General features: G+C 43.4%; 1 protein-coding gene across 2 annotated transcripts in view; it reads right to left on the reverse strand.

Annotated features, from left to right (window-relative positions):
- The window catches only part of AGPAT5 (1-acylglycerol-3-phosphate O-acyltransferase 5), a 298,136-nt gene that overhangs the window by 164,160 nt on the left and 109,814 nt on the right, over window positions 1-24,162 (reverse strand). For both annotated transcript variants that reach the window (XM_029595740.1, XM_029595738.1), the window contains exon 5: window positions 2,475-2,565. In XM_029595740.1, coding sequence (XP_029451600.1) covers window positions 2,475-2,565 — 91 coding nt within the window. The remainder of the gene's footprint in view (window positions 1-2,474; window positions 2,566-24,162) is intronic.

A 24,162-nucleotide genomic window follows, 5' to 3' on the forward strand; every position in this document is an offset into this window, starting at 1 on the left:
CAATGTAAGCTCTCTGAGATGGGTACCAAAAACGGATAAGTGCGCACTTTGAAGTGCATGGTGCCAGAAGAACATACTATTCTGCTACAGAATCAAGTGAGTTGGGGGTAGGTATTAAAAGAACCAAAAAAGTTTAGGCAAAAAGTAAGCTTGCTGGGGTAGGTACCAAAGGCAGAATAGTAGGCACTTTCTAGTACATGGTGCCACGCACCTACTAATCCGTTAAACATGTCAGCTCATTATGGTGGGTACCAAAGGCTGTAAATTTGCAGAACAGTACTACACAAATTTTCTAAATAATAGTACTCACTTTTTTTTTTTTTTTTTACAGGAGATGCAGGGTATGACTGCAAAGTATGGCTGCTTACACCTTTGTATGCATCATGTCAACAGCCGAAATCCAGTGCAATGAGGCACAGGCGAAAACCAGAGTGGTCATTAAAAACATTCGGTGTTTGGAAAAGCAAGTTCTGCTGTCTTGACCGCTCTGGAGGTGTGCTGCACTATAGACCAGAAAAAGTCAGAGATGCAGTCATGTGCTGCATAATATTGCCTTCCAGCATGGTCTTCACCTAGATGTGAATACTGACGGCCAAGGCCAAAGATGTTCGCTCCTGCTGCAGATAGAAACAGCACAGCAAGGGGGAATGACGTCCATTGCAAGCTCATTGTGGATTATTTTGGAGGTATGTTTGTACCCAGGGGTGGGATGGATTGATCGGTAGTGTGCAGCATGGTGGATCAGCACAAACCCCTGGAAAGATAAACACCAGAATAATGCAGTGTTTTTCAAAATGTTCGAATTCTAAATATGCCTGGAGGAGTAGCTTAGTGGTTAGAGCAGTGGGCTGCAAACCAGGAGACTGGGGTTTGAGTCCCACTGTCGTTCCTTGTGACCTTGAGCAAGTTACTTTACCCTCCATGGCGTTTTAGTATGCAGAGTGTGACGTACAAACAGAACAGTGCATTCTTGTGAAGATTTGATGACCTTCGGAGTGAGGAAACTCACCCAAAGATGAAATTTGTGCATTGTTCTCTCAACCTAGCTTGATGTTACCCAGGTAGAGAGTCCATCCCGCTAGGTTGAGAGAACATTGTACAAATCTCATCGTTGGGTGAGTTTCTCACTCCGAAGGTCATCAAATCTTCACAAGAGTGCATTGTTCTGTTCGTACCTCACACTCTGCATGTCAAAATGGCCCCAACCCCTACACTAATAACTAAACCTCACCTCGAGTAGCTAGGTGGGCCTCCTATAGAGGTATAAATACCTACCTAGTCTCTCTCTCTCCCCACAGTGGTTGTTGGTAGGAATTGCAACAATTGTGGTACTTACCGCAAAGTGCGAAAGAGTTTTCGCAGTCTGCGGTAATACCTATGCGAAGTGCTAAGATAGCGTACTTTGCGATAAACACGCCCCTTTTCCTATCGCATGCAATATTAAGTGCATTTTGATAAATCCAGGCCTTAGATTGTAAGCCTTTGGGGGATAGGGAAATATCTATAGTACCTGAATGTAATCTGCTTTGAAGTACCGCAAAAAGTGGAATATAAAAAAAAATGCCTGTTTAATGAAATCTTTTTAACATTTTTTTATTTCAAATGCAATTTTAATAAAGTTACGATTGCCTTGTTCTTCATTGGTCTCATTATTCATCGCTGAGAATGCTAGGCTAGTGACAACCATTAAACAGAGGCCCAGCATGTTTGCTCCAGAAACCTCCACACTGGTACGGGAAGTCTCTGCAGCAAAGATGCTAGGCCACTATCCTGGCTTCAGAGACTTCTACAGCAATGTACAACTCTCTCTACAGCAAGGACACTGGGGCCTGTGATAAAAATTCCATGCCAGACTCCATCTGAAGATGGCACCGACTTGTGAGGCTATCTTGCTTTTCCTTGGAGAACAAAATGTTCTTCACTCAACAAATACTGCATTCAGCAATATGACAATGAAGGAAATAGGTTTGTCTGTAGAAAAAAGTGGCTTGATATCTGATTATTTTCTGGTTAACATTTTAATGTATGATCACTGTTACTTGCTTATGTTATTTGTTTAGTTTTAGCTAAAGTTTTGGATTATATATATTCCTTTTTTAGGCTTGTACACCGTGCTGAGCTTGAGTGACATATATGGCATATATATTTTTTTTAATAAATAAATATTTAAGTGGAAAGGATTAAACTTTAGGGACCAAACTACAAGCTGCTGAAGAGGGAAGATACATTTGTGTACAACAGCATGGAAAATGACAATAGATCAGGTACAATTAATTGGAATTATTTCCATATTGAGCAAATGAACCTGTATATAAACAGTACTAATTCAAATTTCATATTAATCTTTAGAAGTATAAATGATCCATTTCAATATTCATAAAACAGTTTTGAATTAAACGTTAACTGAGTTCGTTTCACAAAATATTCTAAACTTTGAATGCCATGCTTTTTATTAAGTTACCTATTTAACTTACCCTCCTTAGCAGCAAATGCTTGACTATTTGCAATGACTTTTGGTATCTCAGGGTTGTAACGTGTTCCTTCTGGAAAAATCACAAGATACATCTGTAGGATAAAAGTTTTTTTTGTTAATTGACATAGAAAGCCACCTTTGACAAATCAATACAAAATTTGTCTCCTACATATGACAGTAACATTACACTTTAGCTAAAGCCACATAGTCCTGTAGCTGGTTACCTTATAGGTATATGTCTTGTGCAGATCTATGTTCTAATAAAAATGTAGCTGGGTCTTATAAGGGAATTTACAAGATGCTGGGGATGGTAAACAAGGCACACATGAAAACTGGAAATATGGGCACTTATCTATTTATATATCCTACTGGAAACCTGTATCTCACAAGTGACTTCATTAACTGCTAAATGGCCTACAGTCTAGATGGAAAACAATGCTTTTTCATCCTTATTTTCACCTTGAAGATGCTGTAAACCCAAATGTGTATGTAGACATGAAAGTAGCCAGCTTCCATATTTTATTTATTTTATTTATTTATTTAAATGATTTATATACCGGAGGTTCCTGTATAATATACATATCACCCCGGTTCACAAGGAACAGTAACTGTCGCTACATTTAGCGGTTTACATAGAACAGAATAAGAATAAAACAGGAGTTTTTACATTGAACAAATTAAGTAAACAAGTTTTAACATTGCAAAAATTAATCTAAGTAGGTTACTTTTCTTCGTGTTCTTGGCTCTAGGGGAAAGCTACATTAACTACATGAAAAACCAACAACAAAACGTTCTAAAGTGGAAAAAAACCCCCAACTGTAACCATATTTCATCTCAGAAACAGGAAGTTATGGCACACTTCAGAGATTACATCACTTTTAACTCATGTCTAATACATAAACCTGTCAATATAAATTTTGAGACCATTTCTGTCCTGCTGTATTCTTTTCGTTAAGGGATGCACTATAACCAAGTTCCAAGTATAAAGTTTCCATGGTTTCCAATTTTATTTCATTCATTTATGAACATTTGATATTCTACCTTTTTCTAAACTAGTCTCAAGGCAGATTACAGCAATTATAAGAAAAATTACAATTACAGTAATGTCACAGTTTACAGAAAAGACATGAACGAACGTAAAGGTAGAAAATATATTTTATTTATTTATTTAGAAATACAAGGCAGAGTGTATTGGTCACTAGGTTATAGAAGATATAACAGAGCACTCGGGGTCCATGTTTCTTCTAGTGGGCACCAATGTCCCCTGTAAATTGTGTGCACACAAGAAAAAGAAAATAGAATGGTGTTTCAAAGAGAATTGTGCATACAATTGTACACTACATTGCACACAAAGTCCATAAAAAATTAGAGGAAACATTGATGGGCATTCTATTTACGAGAAAGAACTCTAGCCATGAGGAAGATTAGCTTTCAAATTAAAAATAAAACTGATCAAAGACAAAATCCTTAATTATTAACATCATGTGTCATATTTACTCTACTATAGGGACTTTTTAAATTTGTTATATTTCTTGTGCTTTACTATTTCACTACTATTGTAAATCCCTAAAACAAATTGAAGAAAATTATTTTTCACTCAGCGCATAAACTCTGGAATTCATTGCCAGAGGATGTGGTTTCAGCAGTTAGTATTACTGGGTTTAAAAAAGGTTTGGATAAGTTCCTAGAGGTTAAATCCATAAACTGCTATTACGGTAATTAATAAGCAATAGTAGCTTGAGATCTGGCTAATGTTTGGGTTCTTGCCAGGTACATGTGACTTGGATTTGCCACTGTTGGAAACAGGATACTGGTCTGACCCAGTAAGGCATTTCTTATATTGTGTTCTTAAATCTGTGACTCCACTTGTAAGAACCCCGTCTCTCACAAATCACAAGGAAATATTCTTCTTAGAGTAACATTTTTCTTTATAATAAGGGACTTGTCAGTTACAGTAAATATTTTAAGAATGAAAGGCAAGATAGCAAAAGCAAAGATAGAAAGAGTTATTCTTCCCTTTCACATTATGTAAGGATAAATCACAAATTTACAACTACAGAATACTTAGGTAAAAAATTGTACTCAAGACTTTGGATTAACTTGTACTTACCTATACTTTACTCTTTTTAGAATAGTTTGTCAGAAATGTGATCATCAATCACATATTACAAAGGATCTTATTCAAAGATTTTTCAATGCATATAGAATGGGGAAAATCCTTTCTGAAAAAGGCTCAAAGAGTTCAAACAAAGCCTTCTGTTTAATAATTTGCTCCCCTGTTATAACTGTTATTTATTTATTTATTTATTTATAGTTTTTTATATACCGCCGCTCATCAAAGATATCACGTCGGTGTACAATGAACAGGAACTTACGCCGGAGCGTTATACATTTAACAGGATTAAATAAGCATTATACATTTAACAAAAGTAAGAATATATATATTTGAACATAAAACAAGTAACATAAAACTGTTGCCGAACACTGTGGCCTTCTACAAGAATTATGCTATTTTCAACTGACTTGGGTATAAGGGTATCACTGACTGGAAAATCTGGGGCAAAGGAAATGTTGGCAGCCAGAATTTTGTTATACCAGCATTAAAAATCTGGTAAAGCTGATATTCAACTGTTTAAATGGGTGACCAGAGAGTTGGATCAGGGAAGAGTGTTAGCTGTAGTGTTTTTGGATTTCAGTAAGGTCTTTGACATTCCATATAAGAGATTTATAAATAAACTGATGTGCCCATGCTATGGACCATAAAGTGACTGGGTTAGAAACAAAGAGTAGTGCGAAATGGAATTCATTCAGAGAGGGATATTTCTAGCAGTGTTCCACAGGGATCAGTTCTTGGGCAGATTCTTTTCAATAATTTCTTGAGCGACATTGAGGAAGGATTATTGGGAAAGGTTTGTCTTTTTGCTGATAATACCAAAATCCACACTAGGGTAGTTAGCCGGGAAGGTGAGAAAAACATGAGAAGGGATCCAGCAATGGTTTAAGGTCTTGTAGCTAGGAGTTAATGCTAGAAAAATACAGATATGTATTTGGGCTGCAAAAACACAAACAAGAATTACAATATGGGGGTGAAATTCTTCTAAGCACGAAACAGCAGGATCTGTGGATCACTGTATCTAATAAGCTAAGGTGGTCAAACAGGTGGATAAAGTGATAGCAGAAGCCAAAAAGATGCTTGGCTGCACAGGAAGACCAATGGTCAGCAGGAAAAAAAAAGGAGGTGATATCAGCCCTCTATAAGTCCCTGGTGAGACAGCATTTGGAATACTGTATACAGTTCTGGAAACTATATCACTCGGTATGCATAGCATTGATTTCTATTAGGTACTGAGCTGTCTCCAAACTTATGGTTTATACTTTAAAATGCACTAGCAAGTTAAATGCAAAGCATTGATAAGGAAGGTAAAGACAGAATGTGAAAAGAAGCTTGCTGTGGAAGCAAAAACTCAAAATGTTTTCAGGTACATTCAAAGCAAAAAGCCTGTGAGGGAGTCAGTTGGACCATTCTAGCTTTAGCTATTGCCTTGTTACATAGTTTCACCACCTTCAGATCACCAGACACTATTACCCCAAGATCTCTCTCTTGGTCCGTGCACATCAGGAGGACCTTGCGAGACTGGAAGATTGGGCATCCAAATGGCAGATGAAATATAATTTGGATATGTGCAAGGTGATGCATATAGGGAAAAATAACCCATGCTGTAGTTGCACAATGTTAGGTTCCATATAAGGAGTTACCACCCAGGGAAAAAATAACTGGGCATCATAGTTGATATTATATTGAAATCATCTGCTCAGTGTGCTGTGGCGGTCAAAGGAGCAAATAGAATGTTAGGCATTATTAGGAAGGGAATGGTGAATAAAATGGTAGATGTCAGAACGTACAATGTTTGACCCGTAATCTTCGGTCACATGACCGACAGTTATTAAAGATTCCAAGTGTTAAATAAATACCCCTAAAGGTTACATCTAAATGTGCTTTTTTACAAATTGCCCCTATTGTATAGAATAAGCTTCCTCAGGAAATTTGTTTAATGTCTGATTACAACCATTTTAGAAACTGTTTGAAAACCTTTTTCTTTAAGAATATTTTTATGTAGTTGATATGACATTGTATATTTAATTTTAATTTATTGTTTTTCTTTATGATACTATATAACTCAATGTTATACACCGCTGTAGTATGGAAATGTTTGTAAATAAAGCATCTGTATCGCTCCATGGTGAGATTGCACCTCGAATACTGTGTGCAATTCTGGTTTCTGCATCTTAAAAAAAAAAAGATATAGTTGCACTGGGGAAAATACAGAGAAGGGCGACCAAAATGATATAGGGCATGGAATGGCTCCACTATGAGGTTGGCTAAAGAGGTTAGGGCTGTTCAGTTTGAAGAAGAGACGGCTGAAGGGGGATATGATAGAGGTATACAAAATCATGAAAGAACTTGATCAGGTAAATGTGAATCGCTTATTTACTCTTTTGGATAATAGAAGGAATAGGGAGCACTCCATGAAGTTAGCCAGTGCAATTAGTGTAGCTGCGTTCAAAAAAGGTTTGGATAAGTTCTTGGAGGAGAAGACCATTAACTGCTATTAATCAAGTTGACTTAGCCACTGCTATTAATTGCATCAGTAGCATGGGATCTTCTTAGTGTTTGGGTAATTGCCAGTTTCTTGTGGCCTGGTTTGGCCTCTGTTGGAAACAGGATGCTGGGCTTGATGGACCCTTGGTCCTACCCAGCATGGCAATTTTTTATGTTCTTATAAACTGGAGTAAATTCTTTCACTCAATGCACCATTAAGCTCTGGAATTCAATGCCAGAGGATGTGGTTAAGGCAGTTAGTATAGTTGGGTTAAAAAAAGGTTTGGATAAGTTCCTGGAGGAGAATTCCATAATCTGCTATTAATCAATAGGGAATAGCCACTGCTTGTGGCCGGCATTAGTAGCATGGGATCTATTTACTATTTAGGTACTTGCCAGGTTCTTGTGACTTGGATTGGCCACTGTTGGAAATAGGCTACTGGGTTTAATGGACTCTTTGTCTGACCCACTATGGCATACCTTATGTATCACAAACGGCTCTTTTGGATTATTGCATCCCAGATGCATGAGTCTGCACTTCTTGGCAGTGAATCCCAGCTGCCAAATCTTTGACTACTCTTCAATCTTTCTTAAATCAGTTTTCATTCTCGTTACTCCTTCAATTGTATCCACTCTGTTACAGATCTTGGTATCATCCGCAAATAGATAAAATTTACCTTCTATCCCTTCTGCAATATTGCTCATAAAGTTATTGAACAGAACTGGTCCCAACACAGATATGTGTGGCATTCCACTTAATACCAATCTCTATTCAGAGTAGGTTCCATTTACCATTATACACTGTCTCCTTTCAGCCAACCAGTTTGTAATCTATGCCACCACCTTGGCGCTCACTCCCAAGCTTCTCATTTTATTCACAAGCTTCCAGTGCGGGACCATATCAAAATCTTTGCTGAAATCAAAGTAGATCATATTGAGCGCTCTTCCTCGATCCAATTCTCTAGTCACCTAATCAAAAATATCAATCAGATTTGTCAACAGGAGCTTTCCTCTTGTGAATCTATGCTGCCTCGGGTCCAGCAACCTACCAGATTGTAGATAGTTCATTATCCTTTCCTTCAGCAGTCATAATTAATTTTCTCACAACCTAGTTGAGGCTATCTGGCCTGTAGTTTCCAACCACCCCTCTTCTCCAATTCCATGGCACCACTCTGAGTGCCCCAGGGATCTGTTCTTGGTCTACTGCTTTTTAACAAAATTATAAACTATCTAGAGATAGGAATAAGAAGTGTGGTGATCAAATTTGTTGATGAAACAAAATTATTCAAAGTTATGTCACAAGTAGATTGTGAGAAATTGCAAGAGGATCTTGCGAGACAGGGCATCCAAATGGCAGATGATATTTATGGGTGGATTTTAAAAGGACCATGCGCGCAAATATCAGCACAATTTCCGGGCCCTGAAAAAGGGGCTGGCCAGGGCATGGTATGGGTGGGACCTGCAGTTGGCTGGTGCACGCAAACTACTTCTGCTCCAGGAGAGCAGTAAATAGTAAAACAAAGAAAATGTAAGTTTGTGGGATGGGTTTAGGGAGTGGGAAGCAGAGGGGAAGAGGGAGGGAGTTTAGGTAAGGGAGTAGAGAATGGGGGAAGGCCTGATTTTGTCACTGTGCATAATTTACTAAAATCCCCCTCCCACCCCCACCCCGAGTGCTGCCTGCACATGCACGCAGTCCATGGATTTTATAATATGTGCGCACAACTTTTAAAATCTACCCCTTAATGTGGACAAGTGCAAAATAATGCATGTAGTGAATAGAAACCCAAATTATAGCTACAATGCAAAGTTCCATATTGGATTCACCACCCAGTAAAAGGATCTAGGCGACATAGTAGATATGTTAGCATCCTCTGCCTAGTGTATGGCAGTGGCCAAGAAAGCAAATAGAATGCTAGGAATTATTAGGAAAGGAATGAAGATTGAGAATATCATAATGCCTCTGATTGCTCCATGATGCGACAATACGTGTGCAAGTCAGGTTACTGCATCTCAAAAAAGATATAGTACAATTATAAAATGTACAGAGAAGGGCGACCAAAATAATTAATTGGATGGAATGATTCCTCTATAAGGAAAGGCTAAAGAGGTTAGGACACTTCAGCTTGGAGACGAGATGACTGAGGGGAGATATGATAGAAATCTATAAAATGAGTGGAGTGGAAAGGGTGAACGTGAATTGGTTGTTTATGTTTTCAAAATGTACAAAGACAAGGGGACACATAATGAAGTTACTAGTAATACATTTAAGACAGATAGGAGAAAATATTTTTTTTACTCAATGCATAATTAAACTCTGGAATTCATTGTCGGAGGATGTGGTAAAAGAAGTTTGTGTAGCTGGGTTTAAAAAAAGGTCTGGACAAGTTCCTGGAAGAAAAAACCCCATAAACCACTACTAAGGTGGGCTTGGGGAAATCTGTTGCTTATCCTTGGGATAAGCAGCATAGAACCTATTGACCCTTTGGGATTCTGCCAGGTATTTGTGACTTGGATTGGCCATTGATAGAAAGAGGATCCTGGGCTTGATGGATCTTTGGTCTGACCCAATCTGGTAAATCTTAATTCTTATGCACCATTTAAAAACTGCAAATAAAATACATTACAGGAATCAAAGTCTCAATTCATAGGAAATAACAATGAAGACTCACCATTTTGACAGCCCTTCTCTTGGCTGCAAGCATTCTATCCACATCCTTTTGGAGATGTAGCCTCCAAAACTGGATACAACATTTCAAATAAGGTCTTACTATTTGTACAGTGGAATTATCACCTTTATTGCTGGTCATACCTCTCCCTATGTACCCTAGCATTCTTTTGGCTTTTGCTACTATCTTGCCTACCACTCAAATAAGTTTCTGCAGCACAGGCCACATGAGCCATGTCCTAACCAGCTTTGTGCAGGGCAGCATATTATTGCTGAGGGAAGGGCTCCAAAATCAGGTGTTCCCAGTGAATTAGTGCAGGAGATCTGAGTCCACGTCAGGCTGGCAGAAGCTGGCTGGCAGCTCATTTCAATTCCCTCTAGCTTTCTGCACTGACTGGCTGCAGGAGGAGGAGAGCAACAGTGTGTCAGGTTGTGCTCTATCACTTCACAACTACTTTCAAATGCACAAGACATGGAACAGTTCTGTAGTTCAAAGCAGCTGTCAGACCAGGCAGAAGAGTGGGATCCTCCTCCTGCTACAGATCAGCAAGGGAGAAGGATCGCTAGGTTGAATGGGGGAAGGTGTTGAGAGAGGCTAGGGATGCTGCTGGTCAGACTCTGACTCTAGGTTTGGAGAGAAAGGAAGAAAGAGGGTAGGGATGGGGCAGAAGCAGTATGGGGGCATAAAGACAGAGCTTTGTTGGCTTGGCCTCTCAACTGCAAATGTGTTCTGTTGCCCTGATTTTCTAACCTGTTTATCAATTTAGCATACACCCCTAGTATGATCAGCTTATGAGCTTTGTGTGAGTATCAGTGTCAACTGCCTTACTAAGTACATCATAATCAGTGCTACGGTAGTATTGTTTCCTGGCTATTGATTCAAGTGCTGTGACTTAATATTGAAAAAGGGATTTTTTTTCATTGCTCTTCAGTTGTTTTTGAAGAGGGGATTTTTTTTTTTTTGCATTGGTTTTCTCTTTTCTGGGTTAGTATTATGGCTTAGTTTAGAGAGGGCAATCCAATCATACAACCAGAGCTACTGGTGCACTATAGTCGTAAATATTGCAGTCAATAAAGTGCACTCACACCTTGATTTGGTCAAAGTTCTTCAAATTACTTCATTTATTTTTAGAAACGGTGACTCCTTTCTTATATCCCACAAAATTTAAACATCAGATTTGACAGCAGTCCCCGACACGGTCCCGTGTTTCGCCTGTCGGCTGCTTCGGGGGGATTCTTAACAATTCTAAAAATCAAAGTGGTAAAATTAAGACCAAATTTTCAACATAGGCTAACCGGAAAACAGACAAAACAATGGAAGCTCACATACCTGTGTGGTGATCAGTCATATGTTTTACAGGAGCACGCGGATAATTGAACATAAGTCTAATATAAACACAGGGAGGGAAATGGCTCCTTTAGTGGCTCATTGGGTTCAGGCATCGCACACAGTAGAAGAGTTATACTTTTTTATCATTGATGTGATATCGCCCCCAACCAGAGGGGGAGATTTTTCCTCTATTCTTATTAAAAGGGAGCAAAAATGGATTTACAATTTAAACACTCTAGCTCCAAATGGACTTAATGCTGAGGTAGAGTGGTATCATTTTTTATAATGTAATTGTGTAACTTTGGGATCGGACTTTGCCTGACGGGTAATTAGTTAATTAATGGTGTCTGGGAACAACGCCGTTTTGCGCGCCAAAAAGCCTGAGTAAGGGCTTAAATTTGAGTTTGTGACACAGAGGCTCTGGGCTCCTGTAAAACATATGACTGATCACCACACAGGTATGTGAGCTTCCATTGTTTTGTCTGTTTTCCGGTTAGCCTATGTTGAAAATTTGGTCTTAATTTTACCACTTTGATTTTTAGAATTGTTAAGAATCCCCCCGAAGCAGCCGACAGGCAAAACACGGGACCGTGTTGGGGACTGCTGTCAAATTTGATGTTTAAATTTTGTGGGGTATAAGAAAGGAGTCACCGTTTCTAAAAATAAATGAAGTAATTTGAAGAACTTTGACCAAATCAAGGTGTGAGTGCACTTTATTGACTGCAATTAGTTTAGAGAGGGGAAATTTCCTTTGTTTTTTTTCTGCCTTATGGTAGGCTCCTTCCCACCCCATTTTCTATTCTTATTATATAGACTAACCTACTAATTATGGAGTTGGATTATACACAATAATTTGACATTAGCTGGCAGAGAAACATAAATTTGTAGTTTAGATTAATTGTTAGTCATTTGTAAAAACATAACTCTTAAGTAAAGTTCAGGAGAAACTTAATTAGTAATATCATAGCAGATTCTTCAGGTAATTTTTCATTGTTCTGAGTTTTTTTGTACCCAAGGCAACATAATTCGGTATAGACTACATACCAGACAGATACAAAACACGTTATCTATAAACTACAAAATAAGATATATTACACCATACCCCATAATTACATGTGAACAAGCAAGTAGGATCACGCAAAGGAAATCAGTGTGTAGGTGCTAGATTTCACAGAAAGAAAGCCAGTTGATTTTACTTGCAGGTCAGCTGAAGTAAAGATAAGGGATTTCGTAAGTGTTTTTTCATTGTAGTTCTACAGGCATCAAGGTCCTTAAAAAAAAAAAAAAAAAAAAAAGAGGGAGGGAGGGAGGGAAGGATGGCTGGAAAACATTACAATAATATAGCTACTGCCACAGCTACTATTGTCTACATCCAGATGGATTATCTTGATTCACAGAGAGGAACAGGTTTGGGGTGAAAGATGCCTGGAGGTTGACTCACTCAAGACAAAGGTGGCGGAGCTTAGAAGCATCGGTGATAAGGACTACATTGATGAAATACTTCATGTGGCATCTAAGATAGCACACTCCAGCAGAGGAGACGGTGACTTGGACCACCTACCGACAGCTGGACATAGATTACCAAAGCCAGTAGAATCCTCACCTAGACCCCACCTTCACTTGAGCTGAAGAACTGGTTTGAAGCCTAGAAGTGGAAGTAGAGAAACTATCTCAAGATGAGGAGGATCCTAAGCTCATGTGCTCTATAGGTACTGGATCAGCAACCACTGGGTCTAGGAAGTGAAGGGTAGTAGTGATTGGTGAATTACTTCTGAGGTGTCCAGAAGTATTCACCTGCAGACCAGACATGCTGTCCTGGGAGGTGTGCTGTCTGCTGGGTTTCAAGATCAGAGAGATTGCTGAGAATCATCAAGCCTACCAGCTATTATCTGAAGCTTCTTGTCTATGTTGGCATAAATGATACACAGGCCGATACAGTAAAGCGCGGCCGCGGTTACCCCTGCTTCTAACTCACAATTTGGCCGCGTAAGTCCAACCCGCGATTCACTACCCCTTTAAATTCATCCTTACCACTTCTTTAAATCAACCGGTAACCCTTTCCGCCTGCAGCATGTATATGAGATGTAAACGCTCCGATTAGCTATTCCCTCCCATACAGCAATTTGCACCCCGATTATCTCCTTTTTGACGTGTAGTTTTGCCGCGCGTTTAACCTGCTAACTTACCGCCTACCCTTACCCCTGCGTTAGTGTGGAGCGTTGGGTCAGAGAGACGAAATTTCATGGGCAAACGGACCCCCTCACCCCCCGGGACCCTTACCCTGGCGTTAGTGTGGTGTGACAGCAATAGGCAGGCTCCGGTCAAAATCCCCCCTCCCGAAGCAAGGCGCAGGGCGAAAATCATGTCATTAAAACAAAAGTAAATAAAGTATAATAAAAGTAAACTTACTGCATGTGAATTTTCTTTGAACAGTCCTCTCTCTCTCTTTTCTTCCTGAGGCGCGTACTGCGGCTCCCCTGCCTCCCGGGGGCAGCCGGCGGCGAAAGCGGCGGGCGAAAGCGTACGGGCGAAAGTGAATGAATGCACGCCCGTACGCGGCGGGAGCCGGCGGGCGTGCATTCATTCACTCATCTTCGCCGGCGGGCGTGCATGCATCCATCCAGCGGAGGGAGCCGGCGGCGAAAGCGGCTTCCAGCAGCCCCCGCCGGCGAAGGTGAATGAATGCGCGCCTGTGCGTGCAATTTGGTCGCTCAAGGTGTGATGTCACGACGTTTGGCATCACGGCCTGTGACGTCAGCGTTCGCTAATGCACTGCCTTGAGCGCCCAAATTGCATTCATTCACCTTCGCCGGCGGGGGCTGCTGGAAGCCGCTTTGGCTCCCCTGCCCCCGCTGGCGAAGGTGAATGAATGCACGCTTGTGTGTGCAATTTGGGCGCTCAAGGCAGTGCATTAGCGAATGCCGACGTCACACGCCGTGACATCAAACGTCGTGACGTCACGCCTTGAGCTCCCAAATTGCACGCACAGTCGTGCATTCATTCACCGCTGGCTGGGGCTGCTGGAAGCCGCTTTCGCCACCAGCTCCCTCCGCCTGGATGAATGCACGCCCGCCCGCCGGCTCCCTCCGCCTGGATGAATGCACGCCCTCCGGCAAAGGTGAGTGAATGAATGCACGCCTGCCGGCTCCCGCCGCTTACGGGCGTGCATTCATTCACTTTCGCCCGTACGCTTTCACCCGCCGGCTGCCCTCGGGAGGCAGGGGAGCCGCAGTACGCGCCTCGGGAGGAGGAGAGAGAGGACTGTTCAAAGAAAATTCACATGCAGTAAGTTTACTTTTATTACTCTTATTACAATTTATTCACTTTTGTTTTAATTTTTGCACTGCCTTGCTTCGGGAGGGGGGGGGGGGAGAGGACTCGGACATTTGAAATGACAGGTACCAACGCACCCAGGATACTGTATAGGCGCTGTATAGCGCTCTATACAGTAAAATGGATTGCGCGGGCCTAACGCTTCACGGACGCTTCACGGACGCGGCTTGCATTTGCAAGCTATTTAAATACAGTATCGAGCGGTAGGTGATCCGAACTGTGCGTGCGGCAAACGTGGGTGCGCCCGGCCGTAACGCACCTCTTTCCTACCGCTCCTTACTTTATCGGCCTGACAGTTAGGTATCACACAGATCATATAAAAAAAATGACTTCACGGCTCTGGAAGAAAGGGTGAAGCAAATAGGTGCAAAAGTATAATTTGCCTCAATTCTTCTATGTTACGTTGGGGGTGTTTAGTGTGCCCTTGGGCCTCAACCCGGGCCCAGACCTTCAGGGCCAAGCCGAGGGTTGACGGTGGCTCCGCATGGCTGACGGGCTGATCCTCTGCCAGACCTGCAAGCTCCCAAGGCCAACATCCAAGGATGTTGGAAGTTGAATGATCCTCCGACCATTCCGAGCCCTTTCGGACCTGCTGCGAGCAGCATGGAGCAGCAGGCCTGGCCTGAGATTGAGGGCAGACTGAGGCCTTGACAAGAAGACAGGACTATGGTCGATGCGATGGCATCCTTGACGAAGACACTTGGCTGATGCGACGGCATCCTTGACGAAGACACTTGGCTGATGCGACGGCATCCATGACGAAGACACTTGACAACAACTGGGTTGATGCGACGGTATCCATAACGAAGACACTTGGCTGATACGACGGCATCATGGGCATGACAAAGGACTTGACATCCAAACAGGCAAGACACAAGGCATGGACATGGGCACTGTCTCTCAGGGCGCCCTACTCAGGCCACCCGCGGGACTGAGTCACGGACCACCCTGTCCCACTGTGCGCCCTACACAGCCCTAGCAGGCTGGTCACGGACCACGAGGAGAACGGGACAGCGCAGGAAAGGTCCAGGCAGAGAGGGACTCCAATGATGAAGCTGGTGTCACCCAAAGCTCCCTATAAGACTGGCGGGACGGAGGCTCCGGAGCGCAGAGACCAATCCCACCTGCAGACCGCACCAATCTCGGGAATACTCCATCCAGGAACCACAGCTCTGCAGGAACAGAAGGCTCAGGAGCACCAGACGAAGACGCAGGAAAGAACATCTTGGCAGGAAGACACATCAGGACAGAGGAAGACGATCATGACGAGACATCAAACATGGACTGGGACCTCAGGCGGAACATCAAGACATGGAAACGTGGTTCGAAGCAGACGAGACGAGGAGCTCCATGAAGACAGAAGACCTTACAAGACTCTGGCAGGCAGGAGCCTCCAGAGAGAAGTCACGATGATGCAAGGCCAGGAACAGACTGACGAAGTAGCCCTTTATAGGGCTGGTACAGGAAATTAGTCCCAAGGTGGGCCAGCACACTTCCTGTGTCTGGCCCTTTAAATGTAGAAGAGAGGCGCGCACCGGCGCCTAAGGAGAGAGCAGGAAACTGTGCAGGATCGCAAACAGCGGCCTGCACAGACGTCAACACGCAGAGACGCAGGCAGAGCTTGAGGAGCAGGCCCTGACGTCGGCAGCGGCTCCAGCTGCTGCGGGGAGCCCCGGGGGCGGCTCCAGCTGCTGGATGGAACCGGGGCTTGCGGCCTAGCGCCGCGATGGAGGGAGTAGTGTTGGGGGCGGTGCCAGCCCAGAGGAGAAGGGCCGCGGTTTCAGCCGTGGAAGAAATGAGGATCCAGGGTGGCCTCCGGGCCGCGTGGGGCAAACAAGACCGCGGCTCCAGCAGCACAGAAGGCCCGACGATGGCGTCCTGCCACGTCGGGGGAAGACAGCACGCACGGTGAGTAAGTCTGCTCGCGGGGCAGACCCGCGGACAGCAGAGTTCATAACATTCTAGTCAAGGAAGCTTGCATTGTGGGGATAAATGAATTGCTGTGCAGGTGGTGTTGATGAGGGCGTTTTGGCTTCCTGAGCTATGGGATGATTTTTCAGGGACTGCTGAGCAGAGATGGGGTCCATCTGAAAAAGGGGCACAGCATTCCAGAACAGAATGGCAAACCTACTGAGGAAGGCTTTTATGCTAGAATCATTGGGGATAGGTGGACAAAGCCCTAATGTAAGTAAATCTTTAAAAATTGATAGAGAAATGGGAAAAAAGGATATCATCTAGAAAGCGATGTACACTAATGCTCACACTATGGGAAATAAAATCCAGATCTAGAGATGGTCATGGAAGAGGCTGACTTGGATATAGTGGTGTTACAGAGATGTGGGTACATGGAGAATCATACTATATTTAGTAAGGACAAAGTAAGAAGAAAGGGAGGAAGATTGATGCTATACATAAAAAATAATATTAAGAATGAACTGAAGGGCTTATGAGGTAAGGAGGTGCACTGTGGAAAGAGGGAATGGAGCATCCATTTATATTGGTGTGATATACAGACCTCTGTTGTATATATGTGTAGAAGATGTACCCCATGCCTCCTTTCCAGCTGGTCCAGCTGCTTGTGCATGGACTCCTCTGTTGGTGCCGGGGATGTTGTTGGTGCTGGGGCTGGTGGCTGTGCTGTGAAGTGCAGAAATTTGGCCTCCAAATGAGGCATGACAGGGCTTCTGGGCTGCTCCTGCCAAGGGCGTGGTGCTTCAGGCTGGCGCTATGGTATGCTGGCTCGAGGTTGTGCAGAATCAATTGGCTCCCACTCAAGGCTGCATTCCTCCATGAAGCCAGAGATGTTGAGGGACACATTGAGTGGGCTGGGTGAACCCAGGGGTTGCAGCATCTGCAATGCCTCCTCAGCCTGTTGCTGCTGATGCTCCTCCTCCTCGCCCACCTGGGTCTGGGCTTCCATCATGAAGGCCCTTTGCGAAAGGGCTGCTGTGCTGCTGGGTCCCTGGGCTTGCTGGATGGGACCGGCAGCTTCGTGGGCGACAGCTGTGGAAATAAAACATAAGACATAAATACCAATGGCAGCAAGTATCCTTTTTGCATTTGGCATCTTTGCCTCTTAAGCATTGTGAGCATGTTATGCCAAATGATGTGTACACCCACAGCAGCCTGGCCATTTGCAGGTGAGGTGAACTTACCGGATGTGGCTCACGTGGTGTCTAGCCACTCAGCCATGCCCTCGAAGTCATCTGGACCCAACCAGTGCACGAAGCACTCCTCCATGGGTGTGAAGATGATGGGCCAAGGGACTCTTCCTCCGGTCCACCGTATATATTTATTTCTGCTCGCCACCTTGGCTTTCAACTGTGCCTTGATGTCCCGGTACCTGTGGGCCACCTGCTTCCTGCTGTGTTGGACTCCACTGTGCCTGGAGATGCCCTGGGCTATGTTGCGCCAGATCTGGCCCTTGGCTGCCTTTGAAGCCTTGGCCGCACGGTTGCCGAACAGCTCCAGGACCCCTACAATGAACATCTCATTATCCTGCACAATGAACTTGATAGCCTTGAGAAAGACGTCCTGCTGCCTGGCTGCCAGATGGGGGTACCACTTCCACTTCAGAAGAGGTATCTTCCCTTTCCTCACTCTCCCTCTCACTCCCCTCCCCTCCCCCGCCCCTGCCCTGGAAACTCCCTTCCCCTCTCCCTTTTTCCTTTATCCCCTTAATCTTCCGTCCTCTTCCCTCCGTCCTTAACTGTCTATCCCCTTCCCCCCGCCTCCTCCTATCCCTTCCCTCCTGCCTGTCTCTACTCTTGTCCCTGTCCCTACTCCTAGCACTCCTGCCCTCGTCCTCCCACTTCCTCTCCTCCCTCCTCCTCTCCACACACCTCTTCTCGCCTTTCTCCCTACGCCTCTCAAGCTCCATCCTCCTCATGCCTCCTCACTACAACCACCACTCCTTCATCAACTCTACTCCTTACTCCTCCAGCACCACTCCTCCACACCAAAAGACAGACAAACTGGACAAACAAAAACTTTCACTCCAACAAAGAAGACAAAGGACCAAGGTAAAAGGAAACAAATGGCAACAGAAGACCAGACAACACACTCAAGTAATCAAATCAGAAAAAGCTCCTACGCCCAGCTAAACCAATCACCAAATCTCCTCTCCTCTCTCTCCCACACCTGACATACCTTCAAAGAGGCAGCTGCAGGAAGCTGGGAAATATAAACTGAAAAAAATAATGCATCATGCAGTAATCTATGCTAGCCACGTAAAATGACATGTGACGTGATGATGCAATGAGCCATCCACTCGCACAACTCGGCATGAGTTATTTATCTATGCGATGCAGCAGGCAGGAAATTAGCCTAACTAAACCCTTTTTTTTTTCATGGGCACTATTTTCGCTATATTTATATTTATTTGATGAATCTAGGTCCTAGCTTGTAATAGTTTAAAGTTGAGGCCAGAGTTCCAGATGGAGTTGAAGGTTTTTGTAAAGTCAATAAAATATGCAAATATTCTCCCTAAGGAGGTGTCCTTTACATGTTTGTTGATGAGTGTTTGTAAGGTAAAGATGTAGTTAAGGTTCTGTGTTCTGGGAGAAACCCAATCTGATTTCTGTGTAAACTTTTGCTTTTATTTATGAGTTTTAGTATTCATTTGTTAAGGACATTACAGAACAGTTTGTTAATGTTACTATTGATACAGATCCCTCCAGTGTCATGGCTAGGGTCTCCAGCGCCTGGGGATTAATGACTTTGTGCACCTCCCTCACACCTTCCCCACCTCCATCCTTCTTGTATTAATACTTAAGGTTACAGAAAGTCACTAATACAAACCCCCAAAAATAAATTAACCGAGAGACTATGGTGAACAAGCCTCTGGGGCAAAAGCTTCTCTGTACCAGCATTAGTAGTTTATGAGCCTGGCCAAAATATTAAAGATACTCTGTGGCCTGGTAGCTGGAAAACTTGGTGGGGGCCAGGTCCTGGGTGGTCCACACCATTCTGATGCTTATGCCCCCCCCCCCCCCCCAGCTAAGCCCGGAAGCGCTGCACTCTCCACCGCAATACCACAAGCCAAGGCCAGAACAATTGACTCCCCTCACTTCTGTTGAACTCAAGCACATGAGCAGCAGTAACCCCACCGGCAGGAGTCTGCTGCCTAGTGGTGTAGTCAGAACTGAATTTTATGAGGGGCCCTCTTCAAGGTTAACATGGATGGACAGTAGGCATACAGTTGTACTCTTATCGATTAAATATGCCTTAGAGTGCACCTAACAATGGATTTCTAAGTCGCATGCAACAACCGTCATACATCATGAGTGACATTTTAAAATATTTTACATTATTTCAAGCACTTACTCATATTAAAAAGTCTTACTAATCTGTATTAATATAGTATAGTTATAAATACACAATATCATGTAAAATGTAAAAAAGAACACAATTGAAACATCAGATCCAATCACATAATAAAATAAATAACAACGTATTATTTTATGAATTCTCTTTCCAAAAATGCAGAGAATATCATAACTACAATAAAACAGCAATAATCATAGTAATCATAAGAACTTAAGAGCTAAAATGGGAGTAGAACAGAATTAGGACATGCCAAAAAAAAACATATTCAAGTTTTTGTGTCACCTCAGTAACAGCAAAACAAACTCCCTCCATTGTAAGTTTGTGAACTAACACAAACCCTCTACGAAAAAATAACCACCTAGAACTTTGCCATAACAGCAGTAACTCAGGAGTCAAACAACAGCAACCTGATCTATGAAAAGGCAGCAATACAAATATTCACCAGGCCCTAAAACACTAATACACCACTTAGTAGGCAAACAACAAGCTGGACTGCTACAAATATCTACAGAAAAACTACACACTAGCCACAATACTGCACCTCAGTCACACACAAGCAGAACACTGATTGACCCTTACCTAATATAGAATAAGGGACTACAAATTAGAACTAGAAACATGCAGGCAACACTAAAATGAAAAGCCTGAGAAATCAGAGACTCTGAACAAGGAAATAATGAAAAAAAGCAATATACAAGTATATAAGAAATGCACACTCCCATTCCCAAATACTGCATTATCCAATTGCTGAAAATCAAAATAATTTTTTTGTACCTTTGTTGTTTGATCTTATTTTTCTAATCACTTGCTCCCAGCCTCCTTTATCTCGTTGTTTGTAATTTCCTAATTCCTTTCCCAGGTTCTCTTATTTTTTGTTTCTTCTCTCTCCTCCTGTCTTCTTTCCTTCTTCCTCATACACATGCACAGGTTCTCTCTCATGTGCTTTCTCTCACACAGGCTCCCACTCTCACATGCTCTCTCTCTCACACACACACACAGGCTCCCACTCCCACACTCAGGTTCCCACTCGCATGCAGACTCCCACTTCCACACACAGAGGCTCTCACTCTCACATGCTCTTACACACAGGCTCTCTTTTATTCTGTTTCTTCTCTTTCTTCCTGTCTTCTTTCCTTCCTTCTTCATACACATGCACAGGTTATCTCTCACATGCGCTCTCTTACACACATCTTCTCTCATACAGGCTCTCACTCTTGCATGCTCTTTCTCACAGGCTCTCTCTCTCTCTCACACACACAGGTTCTTACATGCAGGCTCCCAATCAACAAGCTCTCACTCACATGCTCTTAAATGCAAGCTCCTATTCTCACAAACACACACCCTCAGCTCTCACTCTTATTCTCTCATGCAGACTCCCATTCACAAATACACATGTTCTCTCACACGCAGGCTCCTACTCCCACATGTTCTCTTTTATACATACACACACTTTATCAGAACCTCTTCTCTCTCCTTCTGGGCCTCCTTGCTGCAAGGTCTCCTCTTCTTAGGATGAGCTCCATGGTGGCCCCATAGCATGGCCTCCTCTTTCTGGGCTGCAGCAGGATGAGCTCTCTCAAACACACACAAAGGCACTCATGCAAGCAAGCATTTACACACACACTCACGCAAGCAGGCACACACACAGGCAGGCAGGATGGCACTTTTTCTCTCACACACATGCAGATAGGCATGCGCACACACACAGACAAGCACTTTTTTTTACACAGACACACACACAGGCAGATAGGAAGGCACTCTCATAGACCCCTGCAGGCAGGCACTCTGTCTCTCACACACACACATACTGGCAGGAAGGCAGGAAAGCACTCTCATACACATACACACACACACACACACACACACACACATATATACAAGCAGGCAGGCACTCTCTCATGTAGACATGCACGCAGCAGACACTCACACATGCATGCAAGCAGGCCAGGGCATCATTTTCAGCCACCAACTTGTGGGCTCTGCGGCAGCTTAGGGCTTCTTTATTGGCTGCCATGGGTCAGCGAGACCTTGTCATGCAGGCTGCTTCCTCTTCCTGGACTGTTTGTGTCTGATGATGTCTTTCAGGCTCCAGCAGCCAAGAAGGAAGAGGTGGCCCGAAGCACAGCCAGGCTGCAATCCTCCATCATTACTCTCTGCTTTGATGGCAGGGGGAAAAGGGGAATTGGATTCATACAGCAACCAACAAGGGCCCCAACTTTTGCGGTCTGGGGAAAAAAGTATGGGGTTAACTTGCTGATTCGGCATTTACTACCCTTAACTTGATAAGCCTTGATACTGTTGATGCAACTCAAACATTTCTTTCTGCTTCAACGGCAAGGCATAACAAGGAATTGGATTCAAACAGCAACCGAGAGCCCTGACTTTTACGGTGTAGGAAACTGATAAGCGTAGGGTAACTTACAAGGTGCAGCAGATATTACCATAAGCTTGGGCAGACTGGACAGACCATTTAGTCCTTTTCTGCCATCATTTCTATGTTTCTATTGATCAGAAAGGGTGAGTGAATGGATCATGGCAAAGCCCGGAAGAAGGCAGAAAGGACATGTTCTGTCCTTCCTGCCACCAATGAGACTTTTCCTTCCATAGCTGGCGTAAATTTTGTTTTTTTTGAGGGGGAATGGCCCCTGCAGCCCCCCCCCCATTCTGAAGCTTATGGTCCCACCTGTACCCACGCCATTGCAGCTGCCATTTTGAGGAAGTCAGAGGTTGTCTGGTGTGAGAGTGCTGCGCAGGATTGCGGGCAGTGACAGCACGCAAGATGGTCACATTGTTACGGTACAGTTTTTTTCATGGATCAATTCGGAGACAGCTGGGTAGTTGGCAGTGGGGAGGAGCTAACAAAGTCACAGGACAGTCGCCCACACAAATTAGGCAGCAGAACAATAGAAAAACACCCGGCTCCGACCTGTCCCGGTTTCCCTATCGTGCTGAAAGACTCCATAATTTTCCCAAGGTGGATGGCTAGTTCTGATTTACCACTGGGGTGCAGGGGTTTTGGAGGGGAGAATGAACACCTTTCAGGGGAGAATAAGTTTTTATATACATTTGGAGGCTGGGAGGGGGAAGGGGGGGCACAATATCCCCAACTATTTAGGATGCTTTTGGGGTGGGGGTTGGGATGGGGGGTCCTTGCCTAAAAGAATTCCATGGGAAGGGGGTGAGGGGTTCATTTTATTGACGATAAGTATGGGGATATAGAGGGGTTGTTGCCACGCATGGCACTAATTTATTTATTCCTTTTTTTAAAACTTTTTGAGGTTTCAGGGACACCTCGACTGGCAGCCCCAGGTTGAGCTGGAGGTGCCACACTGCCAGCTATCCATTTTGCCATGGCAATATTTTTGTTTTGGCCGCAGCCTTTTAAGGCGATAGCAGTTCCTTGAGGTTGAGGCCACCACTGCATTAAAGGGCCACTAGCCATATTCTTTTGTTCCACGGTGTTTCGGTATTTAGCCATGAGACAAAAGATCGTGCCATAGAGCCATGATGTTTTTTCCGGGGCACAGGCCTCACTATCATGGCAAGACCCCCCCCCAACAATAGTGGGATCCCTCCTGTGAAATATTGCAGCTTAATGACTCTAGGCTTTAGCCAGATAAATGCTGATATTCAGCAATATTGGGCTTAGTTAACTCGATAAGTCTAGGACTGTTGTTCAGCTGTCTTAAAATTAGCTAAATAAACTTACCTGACTATAAGATAGCCAAATATATTCAGTGGCAGTGCTGTACTGTTGAATATCTCAAGCCAAGTTAACTGGCTAACTTGTGCAGCTGAATAGCAGTCGAATATCGGCCCAATGACTTCTGGACTCAGATCAGTATTTAACTTTCCATATGATGTTAAGTAAAATCGATTTAGCCTGCTCTATTTCAGTTTACTTATCTGTACTTTTCATCTATCTCCTTGGGAAGTTACCATACAATGAGTAAGTCAATGGGTGTAGTACCACCCTTGAGGTGACTTCATGAGTAATTCTGAATTCTAAGGCTATCAAGAACACTGATTCAATTTCTCAAAATACTACTTACCCAAGTATCTATTGATTTCTTTAAGTATACAATCCTGAACTGTGGAGACAAATTTGTGCTAAGGTTTTCTTACTACTTTGTCAGTGGCAAAAACAAAACAAACTTTGTTCATTTCCCATTTCTTGGCGTATACTGATATTTACTCAACCACCATGGCAGAACATTCTTTTACTTTCCTTGGAATTTCTTTAATGAACAGCATGTTCTGAATAGCTATTCTGATTAAAGTCCAGCCTTGGAGACATTCAGCTTGTGTGCCCCGGAGCTTCTATTAATATTGCTTTTTCTTTCATGATTTTGCAGAATGGGAAGGAAGTCTTGAATAAAGCCTTATAGTCCAAGCAACTTATATTTATACTGTTGATGCATAACATCTGCTTT

This window comes from Rhinatrema bivittatum, chromosome 3 (assembly GCF_901001135.1).
Source record: "Rhinatrema bivittatum chromosome 3, aRhiBiv1.1, whole genome shotgun sequence".
NCBI lineage: Eukaryota > Metazoa > Chordata > Amphibia > Gymnophiona > Rhinatrematidae > Rhinatrema > Rhinatrema bivittatum.